General features: G+C 38.0%; 1 protein-coding gene across 3 annotated transcripts in view; it reads left to right on the forward strand.

Moving 5' to 3' along the window:
• LOC145815429 (uncharacterized) overlaps positions 1-24,116 on the forward strand; it is a 48,062-nt gene that overhangs the window by 18,808 nt on the left and 5,138 nt on the right. The window contains exons 19-36 of one of the 3 annotated variants that reach the window (XM_082912107.1): positions 497-625; positions 11,003-11,201; positions 11,291-11,434; positions 11,590-11,636; positions 12,777-12,860; positions 12,987-13,055; positions 13,155-13,231; positions 15,235-15,304; positions 17,394-17,543; positions 17,985-18,050; positions 18,228-18,372; positions 18,520-18,584; positions 18,682-18,747; positions 20,202-20,295; positions 20,942-20,978; positions 21,391-21,448; positions 21,627-21,737; positions 21,901-21,968. In XM_082912107.1, coding sequence (XP_082768233.1) covers positions 497-625; positions 11,003-11,201; positions 11,291-11,434; positions 11,590-11,636; positions 12,777-12,860; positions 12,987-13,055; positions 13,155-13,231; positions 15,235-15,304; positions 17,394-17,543; positions 17,985-18,050; positions 18,228-18,372; positions 18,520-18,584; positions 18,682-18,747; positions 20,202-20,295; positions 20,942-20,978; positions 21,391-21,448; positions 21,627-21,737; positions 21,901-21,968 — 1,679 coding nt within the window. The remainder of the gene's footprint in view (positions 1-496; positions 626-11,002; positions 11,202-11,290; positions 11,435-11,589; positions 11,637-12,776; positions 12,861-12,986; positions 13,056-13,154; positions 13,232-15,234; positions 15,305-17,393; positions 17,544-17,984; positions 18,051-18,227; positions 18,373-18,519; positions 18,585-18,681; positions 18,748-20,201; positions 20,296-20,941; positions 20,979-21,390; positions 21,449-21,626; positions 21,738-21,900; positions 21,969-24,116) is intronic. The other 2 variants (XM_082912106.1, XR_014358366.1) reach the window with 2 other exon arrangements.

Here is a 24,116-nt window from a genome sequence, read left to right on the forward strand (position 1 = left end):
ATATAGTACTGTGTTGGTCTCTCACCATTGATGTCCTCAAGCTCCTTGGTGTGTTGCCTAATGTAGAAAACAAGTAGAATACATTATAAGGAAATTAATGTGCAAAATCTAGGAGAGCATATGTCCATCAACGCAGTCAAAGCTGCGATCCGCAAGTGAATAATCACATGGAGAGACTGTTATGACGAGAGGTTATTACCAAATAGGCGGATGACCAATGAGACCAAGCTCAGCCAGAATTCCTACATTTGCCATTCGTAGTGATAAATTAATTACCTGACTTCTGTTGGACTCGAATTTGGGCAGATGCCTCCATGATAATTTAAAATCCACCTGACTTTATGAACTCCCATTTAGTTACCTCTGATGATATATTGTCATAGAAACTTTTATTTTTTTGACATTTGCTCTTGAAATATATATTTGACACTTCTAATCAACGTTAAAACTTATTTGTACTTTTCTGCATTTCCATGCTTAATGGCTTGAATTGCAGGTGTTACTTGCGCTTTCGGGAATTGTGATAGTTCTGCTTTCTGTCTTCGGAGCTGTTGGATTTTTTAGCGCCATTGGAGTAAAGTCTACACTAATAATTATCGAAGTGATCCCGTTCCTGGTTTTGGCTGTAAGTTATTTATCTAGTTGTTTTTAGTTGTTAAAGAAGTGTTTCTAGTTGTCTTGTTTTGGGGTCCATATCCCATAACCATCTACAGGTAGCATGGACTCTGAGCCAACTTTTGTTATTTTTGGGTAGTTGATCAAGCTGCAACATTCCTCATAATTTCAAATTTTTTAAGTTTAAAATTAGAAATATTGATAGAAAGATTGTCGAAGAGAATACACCACTAAAATGAAGCCTTAATGGATTATATGCACATGCAGCACATTTATGATGCTGTGCATAATCTTCTAACTAACAACTTGACATAAACTTCTAGTGTATGCTGTGGTTCTTTCTTAAAGCAAGTGGTGTGCATGGAAAATGCTATGCATCTGAAAGTGAAATAACATTAGAGGTGGAGGTACTCAAATAACTCATATAAAGCATCTGGAACATGAAGCCAAAATTTGGCATTGCAGTAGAATGATTGGTTGTTTGAATTCGAATTTGGTTTTGTATAAAACATCTCCCCTGTGGAATTTAACAATGAGCTTTTTCTACACTTTCCTTGTCCTGATTTTTGTTGTACTCGCTTTCAATTGCCATTAGCATTGCCCATGCTTGAAATCATATCAAATTAACCATTATTATTTTTATTATTTTATCATGGGATGCTAACATCTTGCATAAATGAGTTGACATTTATGAAGTTAAATTTTTGCAGCTAGGTTTTTGGATTGGCTATCATGTTTGTGCTGAATTTGGTAGATAAAAACAATGATTACTTATGATATGTTTTTTAGCTGTATCTTGGTTATTTGTTCAGTTGTCTCCTTTTCAGATCTATTGTTAGTTTTCTAGTCTTCTTCTTTAATTGGAGGTCTCTTCTTGACATTTTAAAAACATAATCCGTCTCCCCACCACCCCCTGGTCCCAGAGCGGTGTGCAATAGGGAGAGAGAAAGAGGAAAAAATAAAAAGATTAGTCCATGACGTTGTCAATGACTCAATGGTCATCCATGATAGTTTACTCAGGAACTGATGAAATAATGAATGGATGGACAGTTTCTTGAAGTGTATAACCTTGCCAGTGAGGAGAATTTCTCTCTCTCTCTCTCTCTCTGTGTGTGTGTGTGTGTTAAACTTTCAAGGGTTTTTTTTGATAAATAATCAGAATTTATTAGAAAGCATCAAGACGATGCAAAGAATACAAAGATGCAACCCAAATAGGGACTGAAACAAAACTAACTAATCAAATCTTCTACAAAATCTATGAAGACCAAAACATTGGAATCAACTGTACCCGTAACCCAACTATGCAACACCAACAACAACCTACGCTCTAGCCAAGAGACCGAGTGACACACATCTTGAAACACTCGTCTATTACGTTCTAACCAGACCAACCAAAGCAAACAATGGGAAGCAAGCACCCAAACCTTCCGGCGCCGCTTCCCCACTCTAGCCCCATCCCAACTCTGTAACACGCCCAAAATAGACCCCGGTTGCGCCCACACTAAGCCAAACAAAGCAACAATGTAATTCCACAATCTAGATGCAACCGGGCAACGAAGAAGCAAATGATCTATCGATTCCGCATTCCTGCAACACATACAACACCAATTCACCAACATATGTCGTCGCCGAATCAAATTATCAAGAGTAAGGATACGACCCCAAGCAGCTGTCCAAACAAAGAAAGCAACCTTACAAGAACCCGTTGCCCATATGGCTTTTGAAGGAAACACACCACCAATACCCCCTACAAGAACCCCATAAAATGAGGATACAGAGAAAACACCGTTGGACCTCTGAACATCCCAAACCAAAGAATCTCTCCCTTTTCCCCCAATCTGCAATACAGAGAAAACACCTTGGATCTCCGAACATCCCAAACCAAAGAATCCCTTCCTTTCCCCCCAATCTGCAACCCATACAAGAAGCCTAGAAAATCCACCAAGTAGTCGATCTCCCAATCTTGAACATCACGTTGTCAACAGACATTTCAAACAACTGAATCCCCTTGCTTCACCCTAATCGAAGCAACTAACTCCTCCTTATCAGCAGCAATAGCAAAAATGAGTGGGAACATGACCGCCAAAGACAAAGTAGCACACCATCGATCTCGCTAAAAGCGAACTCGATCTCCAACCCCCACTTGGAACCGAACCTTTTCCCAAAACACCTCCCTTCCCAACCAAATCCCCTTTTACAAATCACGACCATGAGATTGAACCACCCTCTGCGAACACCAACCCCCTTGGGCCTCCCCATACTTAGCCACCACCACCCTTCTCCATAGCCTCTCCCGTTTTCCTACAAAGTGCCACAACCACTTGCCTAATAAAGCCCGATTAAAAGCCACCAATTTCCGCACACCCAAACCCCCCCTCTTTCAAATTACAAACCCGCTCCTAAGGCACCAAATGATAACGAAAACCCTCCCCACCCCCACTTCACAAAAAATCCCGTTGCAACTTCTTCAACCTCGTAGCCACCCCCACATGGAGCACATGTATAGACATAAAATACGTCGGAATACTAGAAAGAACACTCTTGATCAAAGTAATCCGCCCTCCTTTGACAAGTATTGGCACTTCCACCCTGTCAGCCGTCGCTGAACTCGATCCACCACCCCATCCCACACTTTAGTCTCCTTAAAAGAAGCCCCCAAAAGAAGCCCCAAATAAGAAACTAGCAACTAGATCACTTTACAACCCAAGATGGCTGCCAACACCGGTAAACGAGCCACCACACCCAAAGGTATTAATTTTGATTTTGATAAATTAACCCGCAACCCTGACACCGCCTAAAAACATAACAGAACACAACGCAAGTAGCCAATCTGAGTCGCATTCACATCGCAAAAAATCAACGCATCATCCGCATAGAATAGGTGAGAAACCAACAAAGAAACAGGCACCTCCCCCACCACAAAGCCCAATAATAAGCCCCCTTGGACCGCCCTAGACAACAAACGTCTCAACGCTTCCATAACCAATATAAACAGTACTAGGGACAAGAGGTCTCCTTGTCGTAAGCCTCTCCAAGTGGGAAAGAAATCCGCCGGTGTCCCATTAACTAGGATAGACATTCGAACAGTAGAAATTCAAAAATGTATCTACCGCCGCCACCGTGCCCCAAAACCCAACCTCTCCAACATGTACATCAAAAACTCCCAATTTATATTGTCATAAGCTTTCTCAATATTCAGCTTACAAATAATTCCCTATTTCCCTTGCCGAAGCTGTGAATCCACACACTCATTTGCCACCAACATAGCATTCAAAATTTGTCGCCCACCCACAAAAGCATTCTGACATTCTGAGACGACCCCCTCCAACACCCCTTGAAGCCTGTTAGCCAACACCTTGGCCAATAATTTGTAAACACTACCCAAAAGACTTATAGGCCGAAAGTCACGAATATCCTTCGCCTCCCCCTTCTTGGGAATCAAAGCCATGAAAGTGGCATTCAAACTCCTCTCAAATTGCCCAGGTTGATGAAACTGTGCAAACACATCCAACACCTCCCCTTTGACCACTCCCCAGCACTGTCGAAAGAAAGCAATTGAAAAACTATCCAGGCTCGGTGCCTTATCCCCAGGCATACTGCTCAACGCTCCCAAGATCTCCTCCTCAGTGAAAGGCCTCTCTAACAAGACCTCATCCTCCTTAGAAATAGAATCAAAAGCTACATCATCCAAGCCTTGTCTCCAAATCTGGCCCTCATCACATAACAGATGCTGATAGAATGCCACTGTACCATTCTTGACCTCCTCTTCTGACAAAAGCATCACCCCATTCACCGGCATTCGCCCTATTTGGTTCACCTTTGATGAGAATTAGCCATATGATGAAAAAACTTCGTATTACCGTCCCCATCTTTTAACCACAAGCATCGCGATTTCTGCTAGAAACTAATCTCCTCCATTCGAGCTACCCACGCATAATCTCGCCGAGCCTCATCCCTAACTACCATATTCTCCTCAGTGAGATCTTCATCCAGTTCCTGCTCATCCAAACCCTGCAAAACTGACAAGATATTTGTCTTTCGAACCTTCAAGCGGCCAAAAACCTCTAAATTCCGCCTCTTCAAACCAAACTTAAGAAATTTCAATTTCTGAGTTAATCGATAGCTGGGTGTAACTCTCCTACCAACCACCCACCTTCTCAGCAAAACCATCTGCCCGTAACCACATGTTCTCAAACCGAAAAGGCGAAGGACCACTCTGAACTCCCCCACTGTCCAACAGAACTGGCCAATGGTCAGAAGTTGGTTGATGCAATCGGCACTATAGCGTCAAACAAAAATGCTCCTCCCAAGCCCTAGACACCAAGAATCTGTCAAGCTGAGAACTAGCTCGGCCATTCGACTTGGTAAGGCCTCCCCCCTGTAGTGGCAGATCTACCAGCTCCGTTTTATCAATAAAAGAAGCAAAATCCCGCATAGACCTCCCCATCTGACTTCCCCCAGTCCTTTCCACCGTGCTCCTTACGACATTAAAATCTCCACCAACACACCACGGCAATCCCCATCTGAAAGCAACATGTTGCAACTCCTCTCAGAAGGCGGCCCATTTTGAACCCCGAACTGGACCATAAACCCTAGTAAACACCCACTGAAAATCATTCTCAAGGCATCTGAACAAACAGGATAGTGAAAAACCCCCTACTTCTTCCTCCACCTTCACCACCACTCTACTATCCCAACACATGAGAATACCTCCAACCACCTCAATACATGAGAATACCTCCAACCACCTCAATACATGAGAATACCTCTAGCCACCCCAATAGCTGGTTGGAACGTCCACTCCACATGCCTCCCACTCCATAACCCCTGCACAAACGCCGGCTCAACAACCTCCATTTTAGTCTTCTGAAGACATACAACATCCGCCCTAGCACTCCTTAAAAAGGACTTAACGACCGTTCGTTTATCCCGATCATTTAGACCCCTCACATTCCAAGTCAAAATTTTCAGACGCATGGCAACAAAAGGGGACCACCCTGCTCTCTTCTAACTCGTTGTTCTTCGCCTCTCGTAGGTCGATCATAATTTATTGAGCACTCAGGTCTCCGCAACTCCCGAACCCCTTTTTCTGTTGGACTAGCGGATTGTCTCTTTATGGCCCCCTCCTTCTATGATGTTTCAATTGAGGCGAATAACTTCAAAGCCTTCACCTCATGCCCAACAAAAGAAACTCCCAGAAATTTACTAACCTCGGCAATACGGGTCAACACCCAATCAGACACCTCATCTGAAGACGGTGGGAGATCAGCTGGAAATGCATCTTGTATGTCAATGTCAAACTCTGGATCTGAGTTTGGCAAACCGAGAACCGCATCATCTGTTGCCAACGGTCAGGCCACTATGGCCATGTCGTCACTGGAGAACCCGCATCTCTCCTCATTTTCCTCCATAAGTCCCTCGCCTTCCACTGCCTATTCCGCTACTGCCACAGGTGGGACATCCCCGAACTGTCCATCAGGTGAGCAATGTGTGGCGTCAACCTCTACCGCTGGCTGACCAAGGCGGAGAATCCTTTCCGACAAGCTGGGCTTCTTCGGCGAGGTCCGCGACACCATTCCGCCTGATGGCCAACTCCCAGCATGGCTGGTTGGCGGTGGCAAGCCAACACCCTCACGCAGAGATTCGAAAACCCGTTCCGGAGATGGGTTTGAGCACTCCCTAGTCTCCACCCTTGGGCTAGGTACTCCTTTTTCTATGACACCTAGGCCAAAAATGCTAGGGCCTAGCTTACCCCTCACTTGGCCCAATCCCTCCACCATGGACGTGGGTTGGCCTAAACCCCTACTATGATCCACCCACCTTTTATTTAGGGCCACACGTGACTGCCCCATAGCCCAAACCCTTTGCCTAGAATGCTTCAATCTCCCCTGAAACCGAAACCCTACATTCTCTCCCCTAAATCTGCGAACAAACCCACCATATCCTCTGTTACCCAAAAGACAACCTAAGAGGGGGGTGAATTAGGTTTTTATAATTAAAATTAATAATACCCTAATAAAAATTATGATTAGCACAATAGATAAATATAATTAATGAAATAAAAATAATTAAAACAAGTGTCTTAACAACTATGTTAGTTAATGATTTTAGCACAGTAAAAATATGAAATATAGATGTGGCAATTTAAAATAAAACAAAGAGATAAGGGAGAGAGAGGCAAACAAATTTATAGTGGTTCGGCTTCAACTCGGCCTACGTCCACTCCTCAAACTTCACTTGAGATTTTCCACTATACTCTAGTTTCACAGGGTGCTAGCAACCTTTTCACAGATGGAGCAATCCTCCACAGATTTTACACTGATTTTCTAAGTCAAGAACGCTGAGTGTACTATGCTCTTACAAGGTTGAAAAGAAGGTGTTTTTACTTTCACAGAAAGCTACAAGAATTGTCTCTCAAAGATAGATATAAAAATGAAATTCTAATTTTTCTGTAAACCTCACACAGGAAAGATGGGCTTAAAGCTATAAGGCTCGGTGTATAATTTCTGAGAATAAATGTGAGTAATTATAAATTAAAGAATATTTTCAGGTTTTTGTAACTTGTTTACATTAGAAATTTTGGTATATATAATGAAAATTATAGTCGTTTATCGCCGTTGTAGTTATTTGAATTTATAGCCGTTGTACTCCATCATTACTAATTTGAATATTTTTCACTCTATTATTATAAATTTAAATATCTTTCACTTGAACCTTTTGAACCTCTTGAACTGCTGCTGTGCTGGGATATCTGTTTTTGGGGCTGTTTGAACTCCTGATTTAATCAAATATTAAATACATTCTAACAACATTTAGGATAAAGGTTTAGGTGAGAAATAATGGGACAAAATAAATTTTGATTTTATTAAAACATAAAATCATCAAATAAATGTTGATTCTATTTTTCTCTTTCAAATAAATCATCAAAATAAATTTTGATTCTATTTTTCTCTTCCAAATAAATTAAAACATAATTAAATAAATCATCAAAATAAATAAGTCTAACATCCTCTATTCCCAAAATTCCGCCTATCATCATGTCGTCGCTACTGACTTTCCTTCACCAGCTACAAAGCCCCACGATCTTCCCCCGCCAGCGAGATCGGGGCAACCGTAGGACCAACTTCCTGCCATAGAGGAATCACGTACAGCCAATCCTCCCATCGTAGCGAAATCTTAGTTGGAATGATGCCATGAAGCCGGACTTGCAGTCGAACCATGCCGAGATCTGCCGAAAGCTCATCGGTCTGCATAAAACCACCACAACGGTCACCGATGGCCCTATACGTAGCCAGCCTAGGAAGCACGGATACAGATACGGGATACGGATACGACACGATACGGATACGGCGATACGACAAAATTTGAAAAACTAGGATACGGGTACGGCGGGGATACGTTCGTAAAAAATATTATTTTAACAATTTTTAATAATGCAGTATGCATAAAAATAAAACCTAAAGCAAAAGACAACTTGATAAAGAAGAAAGATTCCTATAAAACTAAGAGTCTTCTAGGTCAATAGCTTCAACTTGTTCCCCTTCATCAGTGAATATCACAAGACCTTAGTTAAAGCCAAAAAACCATTCTTAAATAAAAATTTCAGCAAATATACTTTTTCAAGTCATCAATGATAGCCTAGGAAGCACGGATATGGATATAGTGATATGGGGATGTGGATATGGCGATATGTCAAAACTGGAAAAAGTATGATATGGGTACAACGAGGATACATTCGTAAAAAAAAAAAAAGTATAATTTTAATAATGTAATATGCATGAAAATAAAACTTAAAGTAAATTAATAAGTAAAGAGAGGGATTCCTATTAACCTAAAAGTGCTCAAACATTCATAAAACATCCAAAACTAAAAGCAAAAGCAAATGCAAATTAAACATCATCCTTACATGCCAACATCAAAAAAAGAATGAGAGCAGAAAGAAGAAACGTGAGAGAGTGAGAAAGCGAGAGAGAAGTGAGAGAGACAACAAGGATACATCAATTTGACAAATTCTATTACTTTAACTCTCAGTATATTCCTCTTATCAAAGAACTAAACAAAATATTATAAGTAATATGTAACTTCGAGTATCCGATACTTCAAAATTAAGTATCCGATACTTTAAAATTAATAAAAAATTAATTAAGAAGTATCTAATACTTTTAAGAAGTATCCGATACGTATCCGCGAGTACCCGAGGAGTATCGGTATCCGATAAGTATCCGATACGGATACGTCACCCTTTTTGAAGTATCCGTGCTTCATAGTAGCCAGCCCTCGGAGATGAATGGGTAGGCCCAACACCCGCACCCACATAGTCGCCTCTGACGGCGTTGGGTTGCCCTTATCATACAAAACTGACAGTGACCACCATCGCAGACGAAGGTCGCGGCCATCGACAACCCACCGGCGTCGCAACACATTTTCAGCATCTCAATGAGAGGGGAACACAAAGAGAAAGTCTTGGCCTCCTACTAGCCGGATCTCGACCTTACGTGACGAGCCCCACCATCGACCAACCCACGTTGTCATCACAGAAAACCCCACACCCTTATCCCCCTCCATACCCACTAAGCCCACCAAAGCCCTATTCAGTATGTCAAACCACCCCTCTTCAGCCATTGCCTGAACTGGTTTGTCCGTAACAACCAGAGGTGCCGTTGCTGCTCTCTTCACCACTGATACCCTCGGCCCAGCGCGAGCCTTCGCATTCCAGCTTTCGCCTCTAGCAAAGCCCTCAATAACCAACACCACACTCTCCCAGCCATCCCCAAACTCTGAGGCGGGGATAAAAACCTGATGCCGACGACCTGGTGACCACAATCTAAAACAACTACCTACCAACCTCCTCATCACGAACCTAGATAGCCACACTTCGACTCTTGCCATCCAAACAACCCAAAAAGGATTGGGGTTGTTCGTTACTTGAGGTCAATCGCAGTTTGGTGAGAACCCAACTCACCTCGAAGTCGACCAAAATAACTTCCCGCCAAAGGCCTAATCCACGCTCTACAATACCCAACCACCGATGCCTCCTCTGATCCATTGCTTCCTCCTGGAACTCGAAGGATCGACCACCGAGGAAGAGGATTCGGCATCGTGGGCCAACCTCATCTCTCACTGGAAACATCCCAGGTAAGTCTAAAGCATTTTACCGGAAATTGGCTCTATTTTTGGAAATATTAGAGAGTTAAAATTTCAAGGTTTTTGACCGTATGCATGGAGATTTGTGTCATCTTGCATACTCTCAGTCCCTCGTTTATCTGTTGAAACTCTCGATTTGGATCTCTAAGTTAGGCAGGCATTGTCTGTAGATGTTTGGATTTTAAACTTGATGGTCATTATGTGATGCTTCTAGATGTTCTAAAGCTTTTGATTTAGACATTGGGATTTTGTTAATACTGGTTACTTTCATGAAGTTAGGGTTTAAAATGCTAATGTGTAAGCAAATCTCAAACGTGTCTACCCTAGTAAGGGAGTTTTTAAAAAAATATATATGCATATATATATGGAGTTCATCAACTACCTGTAATTGTTATCAGTATCATTGTTGGCAACTTGATTGGAATTATAACATTAGCACTTCCTAGAGGAACAGGTTTGAGCTTTGATGCTGAATCGTGCCACTTGCCTAAAGATGTACTGTTGAGGATATCACTGTTTAGATTTCTTTACTGAGTTGGTAGCAGAAGTCCTTATTTATTGTCTGTTTCCAGCTGTTGAGTTAATGGAATAGATGGAAATTAAAGAAGTTAAATATTTTTATTTTTTATTTTTTTTTGTTGAGGTGGCATTTTTTTTCCCTTTGTAAAGAAAAAATTGCAAAATGTGCCTATAAATCTTCTCTTAGCTATTTTGTTAAGTTTAGTAAACACATTTTAATTTCTGCTGGACTAAGAGGATGACAAAATCTAATAGAACCATTTAGATCAACGATTACATGCAAAAAAAAAAAATTGATAAATACTGTGTTTAATGCCTGATTATCTGACATATTATTCTTTGCTATTATTTGCATTTGTTTTCTTCCTTATGTGTGTGTATTACAGAAAAGGAAAAAGAAAAGAGAGGAGGAACATGCATATCTGGTGCATATCAGTCGGGATTACAACTTATAAATCACATTTGCTTGTTGGTATTGATATCCATAATTAGATTAGTGTACTCTTTAGGTTCAACATTCTAGTGAATCTTACAAGTTCTGTCTTCTCTCTTTCTCATTTGCCTCAATATATGTTGATTTATGATCTTTTTTCTTTTTCTCTTTTGACTTAACATATGGTTCTCTCTTTCTCATCATTAAAGATGTTTTCTTCTGTGTACTTGTTCTAGTGTTGCATTCTATGATAATAACTTCATTGTTTCAAATATTTTTCTCTTTTAATAGGTAGGAGTGGATAACATGTGTATATTGGTACATGCTGTGAAACGACAACCACAGGAATTGCCTTTAGAAGGGCGAATAAGCAATGCCCTTGTTGAAGTTGGTCCTTCAATAACACTAGCTAGTTTATCTGAGGTTCTTGCATTTGCAGTTGGAAGTTTCATTTCTATGCCGGCATGCCGTGTTTTTTCAATGTTTGCTGGTGTGAAATTTTTATTTTTTATTTTGATGTCCTGGTTGATTAACTGAAAAATAACTGTTTGATAACCCCTTTGTTTTATGTACCTATAGCTTTGGCTGTTCTATTGGACTTCCTTCTGCAAGTTACTGCTTTTGTTGCCTTGATAGTTTTTGATATCTTGAGAGCTGAGGACAACAGGGTTGACTGTTTTCCATGCTTAAAAGTTCCTTCATCTTCTGTAGAATCTGTTGAAGGTACTTCTATAAGCTTTCACTTGCTTTTCCATTTATTTGCTAAGGATCTTCATATAGGGTTAGATGTGCCGTGTGTTTCACAATGTTACATTTGCACTGTATCTTTTCCATTTTGTAAATTGGTGTGTAAATTCTGATTGAAACATATGAACTAGTTGTAGGCAATCGGAGGAGTCCTGGATTGCTGGCTCGATATATGGAGGTAATTTCGGTGGGCTCTTTTTATTTGCTTTATTTAACAAGGTTAAGTTCAAGAGGATTGGCAAAGTTCAATGGAGACTGGGGACAACTTTATAATGCTACCCTAACAGCGCAAGTGCAACTTTAGCCACCATATAATCTATTGTGGAATATATTTCTGGCACTTTGATGTTCTTAGAAACAAAAAAATTGTCCTGCCATCTCTGCTGTTGCATCAATGAATCAGTGATGATGCTGACAACCAGTTGCATGCTGGCACTCCTTTTGAATTGCATAAAGATAATTTACATGGAAAATGATTGTGAATATGTGTCGAACTATTGATGTTTTACAAATTAACGTGGGTCAAAATACAGAAATGTCCAACATGATGATTGACAGATGGTACTTGGAATTCTTTGTATCTCTTTCTTTTCTTATTCAATAATAAATAATAAAAAAATGGTACTTCAAATGTCTGTTGGGAGGCCTAGTGAACAACTGCATTGCTTCCGAATTTTCTTATATTGATAGCTTTGATCTTTCGAATGGTGGAAAATGGCAGTTGGTGCGTCAAATTTTCGAAGTATGGTGTGGGAGTGGAGGACTAGCATATACTAGTGTTTGTGCCTGGCAGAATGCTGTGAGCTATCATTTTAAAGACTATTCAGTATTATAGTGAAAGTATCTAAAATTCCAAGTGCATTACTGACATTAAAATAATTAGCTAGTTTTACTAGCATTTTATCACCTAATCTCATCTATTGGGTGTGTGGATGGTGGTTTTGGGATACTAGTTTTGAGATTGACCTGGTTTCGAGCTGTCTGGGCCTTGGGATTTTTTATTGTGAAGTCAAAAGTGAAAGGAAAGGAAATTGAAAGAGAACCCACAATTTATATGAGGTTATGTAAAACTAGCATGTTGATACGTACGAGTTTTAAGTACGGGTTTTATTGGGCTAAAATGGCTGAGAAATTTGGTTGCAGTGACACTGAAGTTGGGATGAGGCACTGTGCATTTATTGAATGTAGGATGGTTTTATCTTATGTTCTGAATTTTAATCAGGATAATATCCTTTTGAACGGATGTGTTTGGATAACTATATGTGTATAGTGTTGCCTTTGTTATTGTTATAGTTTTTGCAAATAATTTATCTTGTAGGAAGTTCATGCACGCATCCTTAGCCTCTGGGGAGTCAAAGTTGTTGTTATTGCTGTCTTTACTGCATTTGCTTTGGCAAGCATTGTAAGTCACTGTTTCTTTTATCCTATTTGTTGTGTTTTGTGTTCTGGTTGTCCAATCCTCCGTGTTATATATACATGTTGTCTATCATTTCATTATTAATTTTTTGCTTGCTTTTCTCATTTTTAGGCATTATGTACGAGGATTGAACCTGGTTTAGAGCAACAGATTGCTCTTCCTCGAGACTCCTATCTTCAGGTTTAGTACATTTGATTCCTCTGTTTCATGAGTTTGCTTTGTATTAAGGATTTTCCCTTTTGCCTGGCCTTCTTGGCAGTAATGGTATATTTGCTACAGGGGTATTTCAATGATGTGTCAGAGTATCTCAGAATAGGACCACCATTATATTTTGTTGTTAAGGACTATAATTACAGGTAAAGTTTCATCATCATTTTATTTCCCAATTTGTTTCCATTGATGTTTTTCTAGTTCAATTACAAGGTGAACTGTGGCATATTCCCCAAAAATAGAAGAAAATAAATTATTTTCATTTGTGCAATCTACTATGAAGGAAAGGTTGGGATATGAACCTCTTACAGAATTTGAAACTCCATATTTTCAGTTGCATTTAATGGTGCGAATGCATCTTCCAGAATGGACTCAAAAAAAACAAATGGGTGAATCAGATATTAAAAAGTTAGTATACAATGTCAGATGACTAACAGCTCTAATTTTATTTGATATTGAAATATGACTATTATTATGGACAAGGTTGGGTGCATGGTTGCACCCTTGGTTTTATTTGAATTCTGTCAATGCTAGTGTTGGGGGTTGTAGTGATAAAATGATTTGGCTCAAAAGACTGGGGTCAATGGAAAGGGAAATGAAGGAATGATGACAACTCTTGATTTGATTGAAATGGTAATTAATGTTTTCCTTACTTGAGTTTCAAGTTTAGAAGAGTGGAAACTGGAATGTGATTGATGCTTTTTTTGGGTAATTAAAATGTCATTGATGTACTCTGTTTAAAAAGCTTTACTCTCTGCTCAAAGTCTGAAGCAGAGCTAAAAATAGTTCCACTCTCAAACTTAAAAATATCTCCTTCCTAACCCGGCCCCTTTAGCTGAAGCTGTCTCTTTCTCTGGGAATAGATTCCTCTCCCTTTCTGCATACATACATAGGCCCATCCCTCAGATGCATATATACTGATTCCAATATTAGAGGGACTATAACTGGGGAATAGCCTTAGTTGTAACGTAAACATTTTGTTCATAATATCTGCCTCTTCTGACTTGTCATGCCATCAATCCTTGTCAGCCTAGGGAACAATCACATTCATTTTAAATTTCATTCAGAATACCAGATTTCCAAGGGATTCCTTGCTCAGATTCATATCATAAATGGGTAACGTTTTCCTGTTTGTTAGATGATTCAGTCAGATATGATTTTAACTGGACTTTTGGAATACATGCATGTAACACACACAGGCCTCTTTCTGCCTTCACCATTTTTTGAAAGAACAAGGGATAAAGAAAACAAACCAAAGCCTCTTCATGGGACAGAGACACTTCAGAAGGGACGGCAATTAATATGTCAAGGAGGGACTGGAATAGTTTCCACCCATCTTTTAGAGTCCAAAATTATATTTGTTACTTATTAACTGCCCTGCCTTATTAAACAAAGTTGTGTTAACTAATATATAGTCCCATGGTCTACTTATGAGAATATCTAATTCCCAAAAAGCAAAGAGGGCTGAAGATTTGCATCTACAGATGGAAATTTATGGTGAGAATTGCAACCATTTTTTGGTTCCTTTTATTTATAGTTTATTTTCTTTCTCCAGGTAGAACATGATATATGATAGTGTTTAGGCTCAGACCCTGCTTGATGTAATTATCGCAAGGATTGGTAGGATCCGTTTAAGTGTATTTTATACCTTCCTTTATTGGAGCCATTCCACTTTCTATAATGTGGAGATCTCAGGTTCAATGCATGGATGGTAATTTTATACAGAGACTGGAAGTCGAACTCTATTTCTTCTTGATCGATGCAGTCCAGTATTATTTGAAGTGGGATTCTTCTACTTCAGGCTAATGGAAACATCCATTTTGTTTCACTGGAATGTTATATGGTTTTGCATGAGACACAACCTTAACCATGTGGTGCATAATTGTTTTGTCAAAAAAAGGAAAAAAAGAAAAAGAAAAATAAACATGTCTTGCAAAATGTGATGTAGGAAACACATATTTTAGTAGTTGATAAGGGTTACCCTCTCTTAAGCATTGAGTGAGCCTTAATGCAAAGAAAGTATCAAGCTGATTTTCTGACTGTTACAATTGGTGATGGATATTAAATGTTGTCTCTTTCCTATGCAATCAATACAAGTTGAGGTATCACACAGTTGTCTGATCTACTTGTGAATGACTGTTTTCTATAGTTCGGAATCAAGACATACGAACCAGTTATGTTCTATCAGCCAGTGTGATGCAAATTCTCTTTTGAGTGAGGTAATATAATAGGTCATATTGACATTTTTGCTTCAATATCTCGAGTATTACTTAAACATGCCTAGATGTGCATATGATTTTATCCAACATAGAACATGATTTATGTTGGAAGTGGAATAGCCTGGGTCTTGGAGAAGTTGCAAGACTGAAACAAATTTTGTTGTTCTTTGAACTGTATCTTCTGAATCTGAACCCCATTCTGGAACATGCTTATGTCTGTATCATTATATTTCTTCTATTATTTGCTTCCTTTTTTCCTATGATGCCTTCCAAACTTTTTGTAAAACTCATGGTGTATCAACATTAGATGTAACTTGTTCTTTTCTTGTTAGTTCAACACGTTATTCAATGTAACAAACTTTCGACATAACTATTTGCACGACAAGATAGGCATATCACTTTTTCCTCCCAGAACCATAATTTCTTCATATTCATGCACATTGTTAGTGGCCCTCACTCTTTAAAAGTTGTGGGTTTTCAGATTTTTCAATGGAGAAGAAAGAGTTTGGAGATAGGTGGAGGAAATGGATTAGGGACTTTCTTTCTTCTTCGAATCTTTCAGTAGTAGTTAATGGAAGTGGGGATTTGTTTAGAGCCACTAGGGGCTTAGACAAGGGGATACCTTATCCCTATTTATTTTTACATTAGTGGTTGATGTTTTGAACTGATTGTTTGATAGGGAAAAGGTGGGTTTGGTGGATGGCTTTTTGATATGTAGGGATAATGTTTCCATGTTCCACTTTTAGTTTTCAGATGATAACATTATCTTTTGGTGAGGAAGTTAAAATGGTTTATTTGCCTTCCTTATTAAGAGTGTTTGAGTTGGTTACGGGGCTTAAGGAGAATTTGGATAAAAGTACCATTGTGAGGATTAATTTCCGTAAAGAAAGTTTATAGCGATTGGTTTGCTGGTATGGTTGTCTCATTGAGTCTTTACCCCTGAAGTATTTAAGGCTTCCTTTGGGGTTAATCTTAGGTCAAATGTTTTTCTGGGCTCTAGTGATGGATAAGATTGGCAAGAGACTGTATGGTTGGGTTGGGAATAAAGAAACATAAACTTGCATTTGAATGCATTTATAAAGTGGAACGCCAAAATGAAGATCATTATGCAGTTTTAAAAAAGTCTCCAAGTACCAGAATTAGTGTTGGCCACTATTGCGCTGGCACCAACATTCAGCATATTTGAAATTCCATGAGGGTTTTTTTTCCTCTTTTATAATATCTCATCGATAGTGCAATGATACAATACTTCAAATTTTTCTTTCTTATTTTGGTGCATATAGTGTTAACTTATGATGTATAAGAGACTTCCTACTATTAACAAGTGTATGGTATGTTTGTTGACGTGACAACATGCATCAGAAAATGGTTTCAATGCGTGCAAAATGCTCACTTTTTTTTCACTTTGTTTGGTTCTCATTTTTTAAAAACAGTTTTCTGAAAATTCTACACTCTTATTTTCCGTGTTTTTTTGTTTTTACTGAATTTTTTTAATATTTTATGCAAATTTTTTACTTTTTAGACACACCTAACATAAATACACCTAAAAAGTAAAAAAAATCTTTTAAAAATTTACTAAATACCAAAAATACAAAAAAAATACAAGAATTTAGTACATTTTTTGTATTTTTATGTATTTCTTAATTTTTTAAAATATTTTTTCACAATTTTTTTACTTTTTAGACACATCTAAGTAAGGTGCATCTAAAAAAGTAAAAAAAATGTTTAAAATTTTAAAAATATTCACTAAAAACAAAAAAACACGAAAATCAAAAAACTCAGTTTTCAAAAAACTTAATCCAGAAAACTCAAACCAAACACAGTGATTGGTTCTGTGTTTCCACTACGAAGTCTGTAGTTTTTTTTACTTTTGTTCTTTTATTTTTATTTTTTTTGTGTGTGGTAAATATCATATAAGAGATTGATGACTGAGAACTTGTGTACACATTATATCTCCTTCTCTAAAGGGTAATTTCCACTAGCCTTTCTTGAGGGTCAGTCAGCAACTGTAAATAGTTTCTTTTACATTCATCTTTCAGCAATACAATCAGTTATTGGGACAATTCATTTTTATTTCTGTCTTCTGCAGATTTCAAGGGCATCTTTAATGCCTGAATCAACCCACATTGCTAAGCCAGCTGCCTCGTGGCTTGATGACTTTCTTGTATGGATGTCACCCGAGGCTTTTGGTTGCTGTCGGAAATTTGTAGATGGCAGTTATTGTCCCCCTGATGACCAGGTTGGTGATATACCATGCTTTTCATGTGGATAATTAGTGGGAATGATTGCTGTCTAGATCGATGTCTGGAAATGCTCACTGTTTTTTCTTTTCTTAGTCGAAGTCCTTTGTTGTTGATTAAAGTTTTTATTAATATGCCCTCTCTCTTTGTCTCTCTCAAGTATCATCAGTATTTATGCATGGTCCAATAGTTTATGGTATCTTGTATTTTTGAAAGGGGGAAAAAAAGAAAAGAAAAAAAAAGCTACAATTCTTAATGATTTTTGAGATGCTCATGTGTTGTATTTCTTAAAGAACCAGCTGGTGTGGCGTTCATTTTGATATTGTGAATCCTTGATTTGATGGTTTTGAATGTTTTCAAATGTAAAATGACCTTTGTTTGTCGTTACTCGAGTATGATGCATCATACGATAACTGACTTGGCCATTTTTCTTTCTTTAGCCTCCTTGTTGTTCACCTGATGAAGATTCTTGCGACTTGGATGGCGTTTGCAAGGATTGTACAACTGTAAGATCCCACTGCTTTATGTATTTGAAAACACATCCCAGTGTACTTCTGTCAGTACTTTGTACTTTGTAGGGCTGAATGTACTTATGGGTGGGCTATCTTGCAATTAATTTACAACTTACAACTTATGAAATGCAAAAGGAGTTATCTAAAACTAACATTGTGCAATTGTTCCAGTGCTTCCTTCACTCGGATCTGGATAATGGTCGTCCATCTACAGCTCAGTTCAAGGAGAAGCTGCCATGGTTCCTCAATGCACTGCCCTCTGCTGACTGTGCAAAGGGTGGCCATGGGGCTTACACAAGCAGTGTGGATCTGAATGGTCTGTTCTGCTGCTTACACATATATATCTTGTCGTAACGTAATCAATCCAAAGAAATGTACTATGATGTAGTGCTTAAATATGTCAGAACTTCCCTTTGGCTTGTATCATCAAATGAGTTATTAACAGCTTTTACCCTGTTGTCAGGTTACGAGAGTGGTGTTATACGAGCCTCTGAGTTTCGTACTTACCACACACCACTAAGGAAACAGGTACAGAAGGATCTTTTTAGTGGATTGATACTTCTGCTAATTTGCTTAACTTCACTCAGAGAATATTCCTCCTGATCTGCTTGTCCTTTTTGTACAGGATGATTTTGTTAATTCAATGCGTGCTGCACGAGAGTTTAGCTCAAGGGTTTCTGATTCTTTGAAGGTTCACAAATTTGACTTACAGTTTTGTCCTGGAATATTTTTTAGCTGTTATAGTTGCATATGAATATGGTTTGGGGTATTGGCTTTCAGTGAAAGGACTTATTTGACAAGCGTATAAAGTTATGGGTGTTCTTTTCCTCTATGAGATATAGACCATCTGCAATTATATGTCTACAGAACATAGAAAATGACAAATCTACGCTTGCCAAAGATGTTAATTTGTTTGTTGGACTGTATTGGTTTTTCATATCTGAAGTGCTTCTCATTTCTTTGGTTTTTCTCTTCCCTTGTGTGCAGTCTATCCTTAGTATCAAAAGTATTCTCAGCAAATTATTTGAGACTTTCAATCAATACCTTGACTATGATTAATCTTTAACCAAGTTTCTGGAAATACATGTCAAACAAGATTCTAGACTAGGTGTTTGCTCATGTTATTTATTCGGTTGTGGTTAAAGCTTCATCATTATACACTGCATAGAGACAATTTGTATTATTCTCTTGCAAGTCAGGCTTTGATTGAGATCCATTTTTGAGACAGTAACCAATTAATGTCATAACTCACGTAAAACATTTTTTGAAGAATAATTCCGGCTCACTTATGATGCAACATTAATTGCATTTTCCTGGTCAATTAGTTATGCAAGTGGGCTAATATTCCAAAATGTAACAAAATAAGTTGTTTGTAGGAAATCCTAGTAGCTTCTAATAAAATGTGTAATTTATGAACAATTTCTCTTGTTCATCTCTTGTTGCATTGGCAATTTCGCAGTCTAATAATTTGAGCTCTTCTTATCTTCTGAAATCAATGTTCCGTTCTTTCATTCTTGTTTGGAGTTATCTGCAATGCAAGTACTTTATTTTTCTTTTTATGCTTTAAGGCTCACAATGGTGATGAATTCTTTCCATTTTTATTCAATATATTCACGGAAGTTATTTGGAAGTATACCCTTGCACCATGCATTTGGTTGACCCATTCATGGCCTGATCATTTAGATAATTCTTTATTGCATTTCTATTCATGGCCTAGTTGGTTAGATATTCTTTATGGTATTATTGACACATTCAATTTAAGTGGTAGTGCCAAGGAGAAGAGTAAATAAACAATTAACCCTCAAGATTATAGTAATTTGTTTTTCAAATGACTTGGGGCTGAGGCTCTATGCATGGGGCAATGTCTGTGTCTAAACAAATTTTTTTTTTCTGGTGCGTTGCTTATGCTCACTTTATTGAAGCTCAGTGAGGCCCCTTCCAAACCTTTATCCCCCCAAAAAATTGTCTTTTGCTTTGAGTCTACTCCCTTGAACTCTTATCAATAGTTTTTTCTTCTTTTTTACTTGGGATATGGAATCTGACATAGGCAGACAGTATGTTCAGGTCTTTTACATCTTATTCTAAGCCTATGCTCTTGTCATGAGGTTGTGTCTTTAATGCATTGACTGTACTTACCTGATGCAGATCGAGATCTTTCCGTATTCGGTGTTCTATATTTTCTTTGAACAATATCTGGATATATGGGAGACAGCTGTGATCAACATTGCTATAGCACTTGGTTGGTATTCAAACTCTTACACTATAGTGATGTATATTTGCAGAGCCCTTTCACTCCATCTGACAAAGATTGGAGTTTCCAATTATGTGATGTTATTGTCCCGGTGGTTGCTAGTAAAAACAACACTCAATTAGTACACAATAATGTGTGTTTGGGAGGGGAAAGATTGAGTACACACCTAACCTTTGACATAATACACAAAGTGGTGACCCTAAGACTTGAACCCATAACCTCAAGGTTATTAGGCCAAGTCTTAACCATTGAACTGCTATCTCTGCTTGAATTGTTGTTTCATGCTGCTTTCAAGTTGTTCTGTATGATATGATCAAGTCGTCTTTGTGGTGGTTAGAAGCCTCCATTAGTAAAGGCAGTTTCTTCTGTGAAACATAATTGAAAATTTTGTTTGTTTGTTTGTATGCAAGTCTTAGGACTTAGAATGTGTAACTAGTATTCTGATTGAAGGTGCTATTTTTTGCCAGGATTTTCTGTTCATTTATCTAATTCCAGATGTTAGAGATACACGTGTTTTATTACCTTCTAATTGTGACTAACATCATTTAACATATATTATGTATTTGTATTGTTTCATGCCATTGGATGCATTATTTTGAGCAATTATTGACTATCTAATTTCTTGATTTGACAGGTGCTGTATTTCTTGTTTGCCTAGTTATCACCTCCAGGTTTGCTTTCTCTTCTAGCCTTTAGTTCAGTGTTAAGCCATATTTCTGCCTTCATGAGAGAAAAAAAATTTAATGGGTGTGTTTGGTTTGTGTTTGGAGAGTAGTTTTTGAGATAAAAAGTACGAAAACTTGTTTGGTTTGCCTTTTTTCAGAAATAGTTTTCGAAAATTGTTTTTGAGAGAGAGTTTTAAAAAAAGTGATTGATTTGATGTGTATGTGAGAGAGAATGATTTTGTGATTACTTTTGAAAAATTTGTTTATTTTTTTTAGAAAAATTTGTTTGGTTTGATTACTTTTGAAAATTTGTTTGTAGAGAATTTTTCCCAAAAAATTTTCTGAAAAACAAACCAAACAAGGCCGTTGAATTTAATGATCTTTACTTCTATTATTTTTCCTTGCCTATTAAATGCAGTTTATGGAGTTCAGCTATCATTGTTCTTGTCCTGGCCATGATTGTTGTGGATCTTTTGGTAAATCTTCTGCCTTGACAAAACATATATTGTGCTTCTTCTAAAACATTTATAACATTCTTGTTATGTATTTAGTTCATATTAATTGTTCATCGTTTAGTATGACTTATATATTGGCTACACAATTTGTCCAAAGAAAAAAAGGGAAACCAAAATTTTCTTGATAAAAACTCTGCAGGGTGTGATGGCAATTCTGGATATCCAACTGAATGCTGTTTCTGTGGTGAACCTCATAATGTCAATAGGGATTGCTGTTGAGTTCTGTGTGCACATATCACATGCCTTCTCTGTCAGTATTCAAATGCAGTTTTTATTTTGTTTCAAGGATTTGTAGTAGTGATTACTTGTCTTATTGAAGGAGGCAGTAGCTGTTGTTTGGCGTAGAGTCAATTCAACAGGACTTGCTAGGAAAACCAATTGTTCTGTTGACAACATTTCTGCTCTAAACACAGGTAAGCCATGGAGATAGGAGCCAACGGGCAAAGGAGGCTCTGCGTACGATGGGATCTTCTGTCTTCAGGTTATTAACCATTAATTACATTGATATGTGAGAGATGTTCTGTAAGCATGTTGGAATTTCTGAGCAATACTCAGCTGAAAAGTGATAATATGAAAGTCAGATGCGAGTATATCTGACAGAATTGCAGAATGCAGAAGTTAGACTGATAAAATGCATAAATGTGTTGTGTTAGGAATTGATATACCTAACTAGGATCGGTGAGACATAGAATACAAACAGGAATAAAAGCAGGAATCTAATCAAGCACATAAGAACACAAAAATTTACATGGTTCACCCCAAATGAGGGCTACATCCACAGTTGTTTCGGTTTTTACTATGATTAGAAATTTTACAAGATATATATATATATATAGAGAGAGAGAGAGAGAGCTGTTCCCCCTTAACTATAAATACATAAAAATTATGGCAACATGCCACAAGTGCGGAAATACCATCATACCCTTACTCTAAAGTACCCTTGATCCACGGTCGAGTTGTTAGTGTCCTGTACTTCTTAGGATCCCACACTACCCCAACTTGTTCTTCTGAGGTGCTAGAGTTCTCTTACCTGTATTATTCCATTGTCTTTGGGATTAATCCTTGTAAATTTGAAGGACAATCCGTTAAGTGTATTTTAATTTTAACAAATGTGAACTTTTGGCTAGGGATGGCAACATGGCTGCCTATTAACTGCATGTGGTTGATTTTTCTTTCGTTTAGGAAGAGTAAATTCATTCCACCTGACTTAGAAAATATGAGGAAGAAGAACTCCGAAAATATAAGGAAGAAGGAATATATTTCTATTATATTCAAAACTTCTTATCTTATAAGACCAAATGACACTCCTTATATAGGAGATATTGCAAACATCATTATAACCCATTATATGCCACTTACATATTATATATTACCACTATCTACCACTATCATATTATATACATTGCCACCAACACCACTATCATATTATATACATGCCACTATCTGCCACCAACACCACTATCATATTATATACATGCCACTATCTTATTATATACATTAACACAAATTTCCAGCACTCCCCCTCAAGCTGGTTTGAAGATATCTTCCATAGCCAGCTTGCTAGTCAACTTATCAAATTGCTTCTTGTGTAGTCCCTTCGTTAGCACATCAGCTAATTGTTCACCTGTTGGAAGGTAGGTCATACAGATTATGCCAGCATTGATTTTCTCCTTGATGAAATGTTTATCCACTTCTATATGTTTTGTGCGATCATGTAGAACTGGATTATGAGCTATAGATATAGCTGCTTTGTTGTCACAATAGACCTTCATAGGTGTCGGGTGAGAAAGCTTTAATTCTTCAAGAATTCTTTTAATCCACATTACTTCACAGATTCTATGGGCAACAGCTCTGAACTCTGCTTCTGCACTACTTCTAGCTACCACATTCTGTTTTTTACTCCGCCATGTAACTAGGTTCCCACCTACAAAGGAGCAGTATCCGGATGTTGATCTCCTGTCTGTAACACTTCCTGCCCAGTCTGCATCTGTGTATACTTCAACTTGAAGATGCCCATGTTTCTTGAACAGTAAGCCTCTCCCTGGAGTTCCTTTCAAATATCTTAAGTTCTTATAAACGACCTCAAAGTGCTCTGCCCCCGGTGAGTGCATGAACTGACTTACCATGCTGACTGTAAAGGCAATATCAGGCCGCGTATGAGACAAGTAAATCAATTTCCTTACAAGTCGCTGATATTGTTCCCTCTCTTTGACTTCTTCAGCCTTAGCAGCTTGTAACTTCAAGTTAGGCTCGATCGGAGTCTCCACCATCTTACAACCAAGCATACCTGTTTCTCCAAGGAGATCAAGAACATATTTTCTCTGATTAACGAATATACCTTCCTTGGATCTTGCAAATTCCATTCCGAGGAAATACTTGAGGGCTCCCAGATCCTTAATGTGAAATTCTTTTGCGAGTTTCTCTTTGAGGGCTGCTAACTCTGCTTCATCATTACCAGTTAAAATGATGTCATCAACATAAACAATCAAAATTGCAATTTTACTGTTTTTTGAATGTTTATAAAATATTGTGTGATCTGCTTGACTCTGCGAGAAGCCACAACTGATAACTGCCTTCCCAAAGCGTTCAAACCACGCTCTTGGTGATTGTTTGAGTCCGTATAATGACT

Source organism: Camellia sinensis, unplaced genomic scaffold, assembly GCF_055761805.1.
Source record: "Camellia sinensis isolate YWXY unplaced genomic scaffold, ASM5576180v1 Unanchor2, whole genome shotgun sequence".
NCBI lineage: Eukaryota > Viridiplantae > Streptophyta > Magnoliopsida > Ericales > Theaceae > Camellia > Camellia sinensis.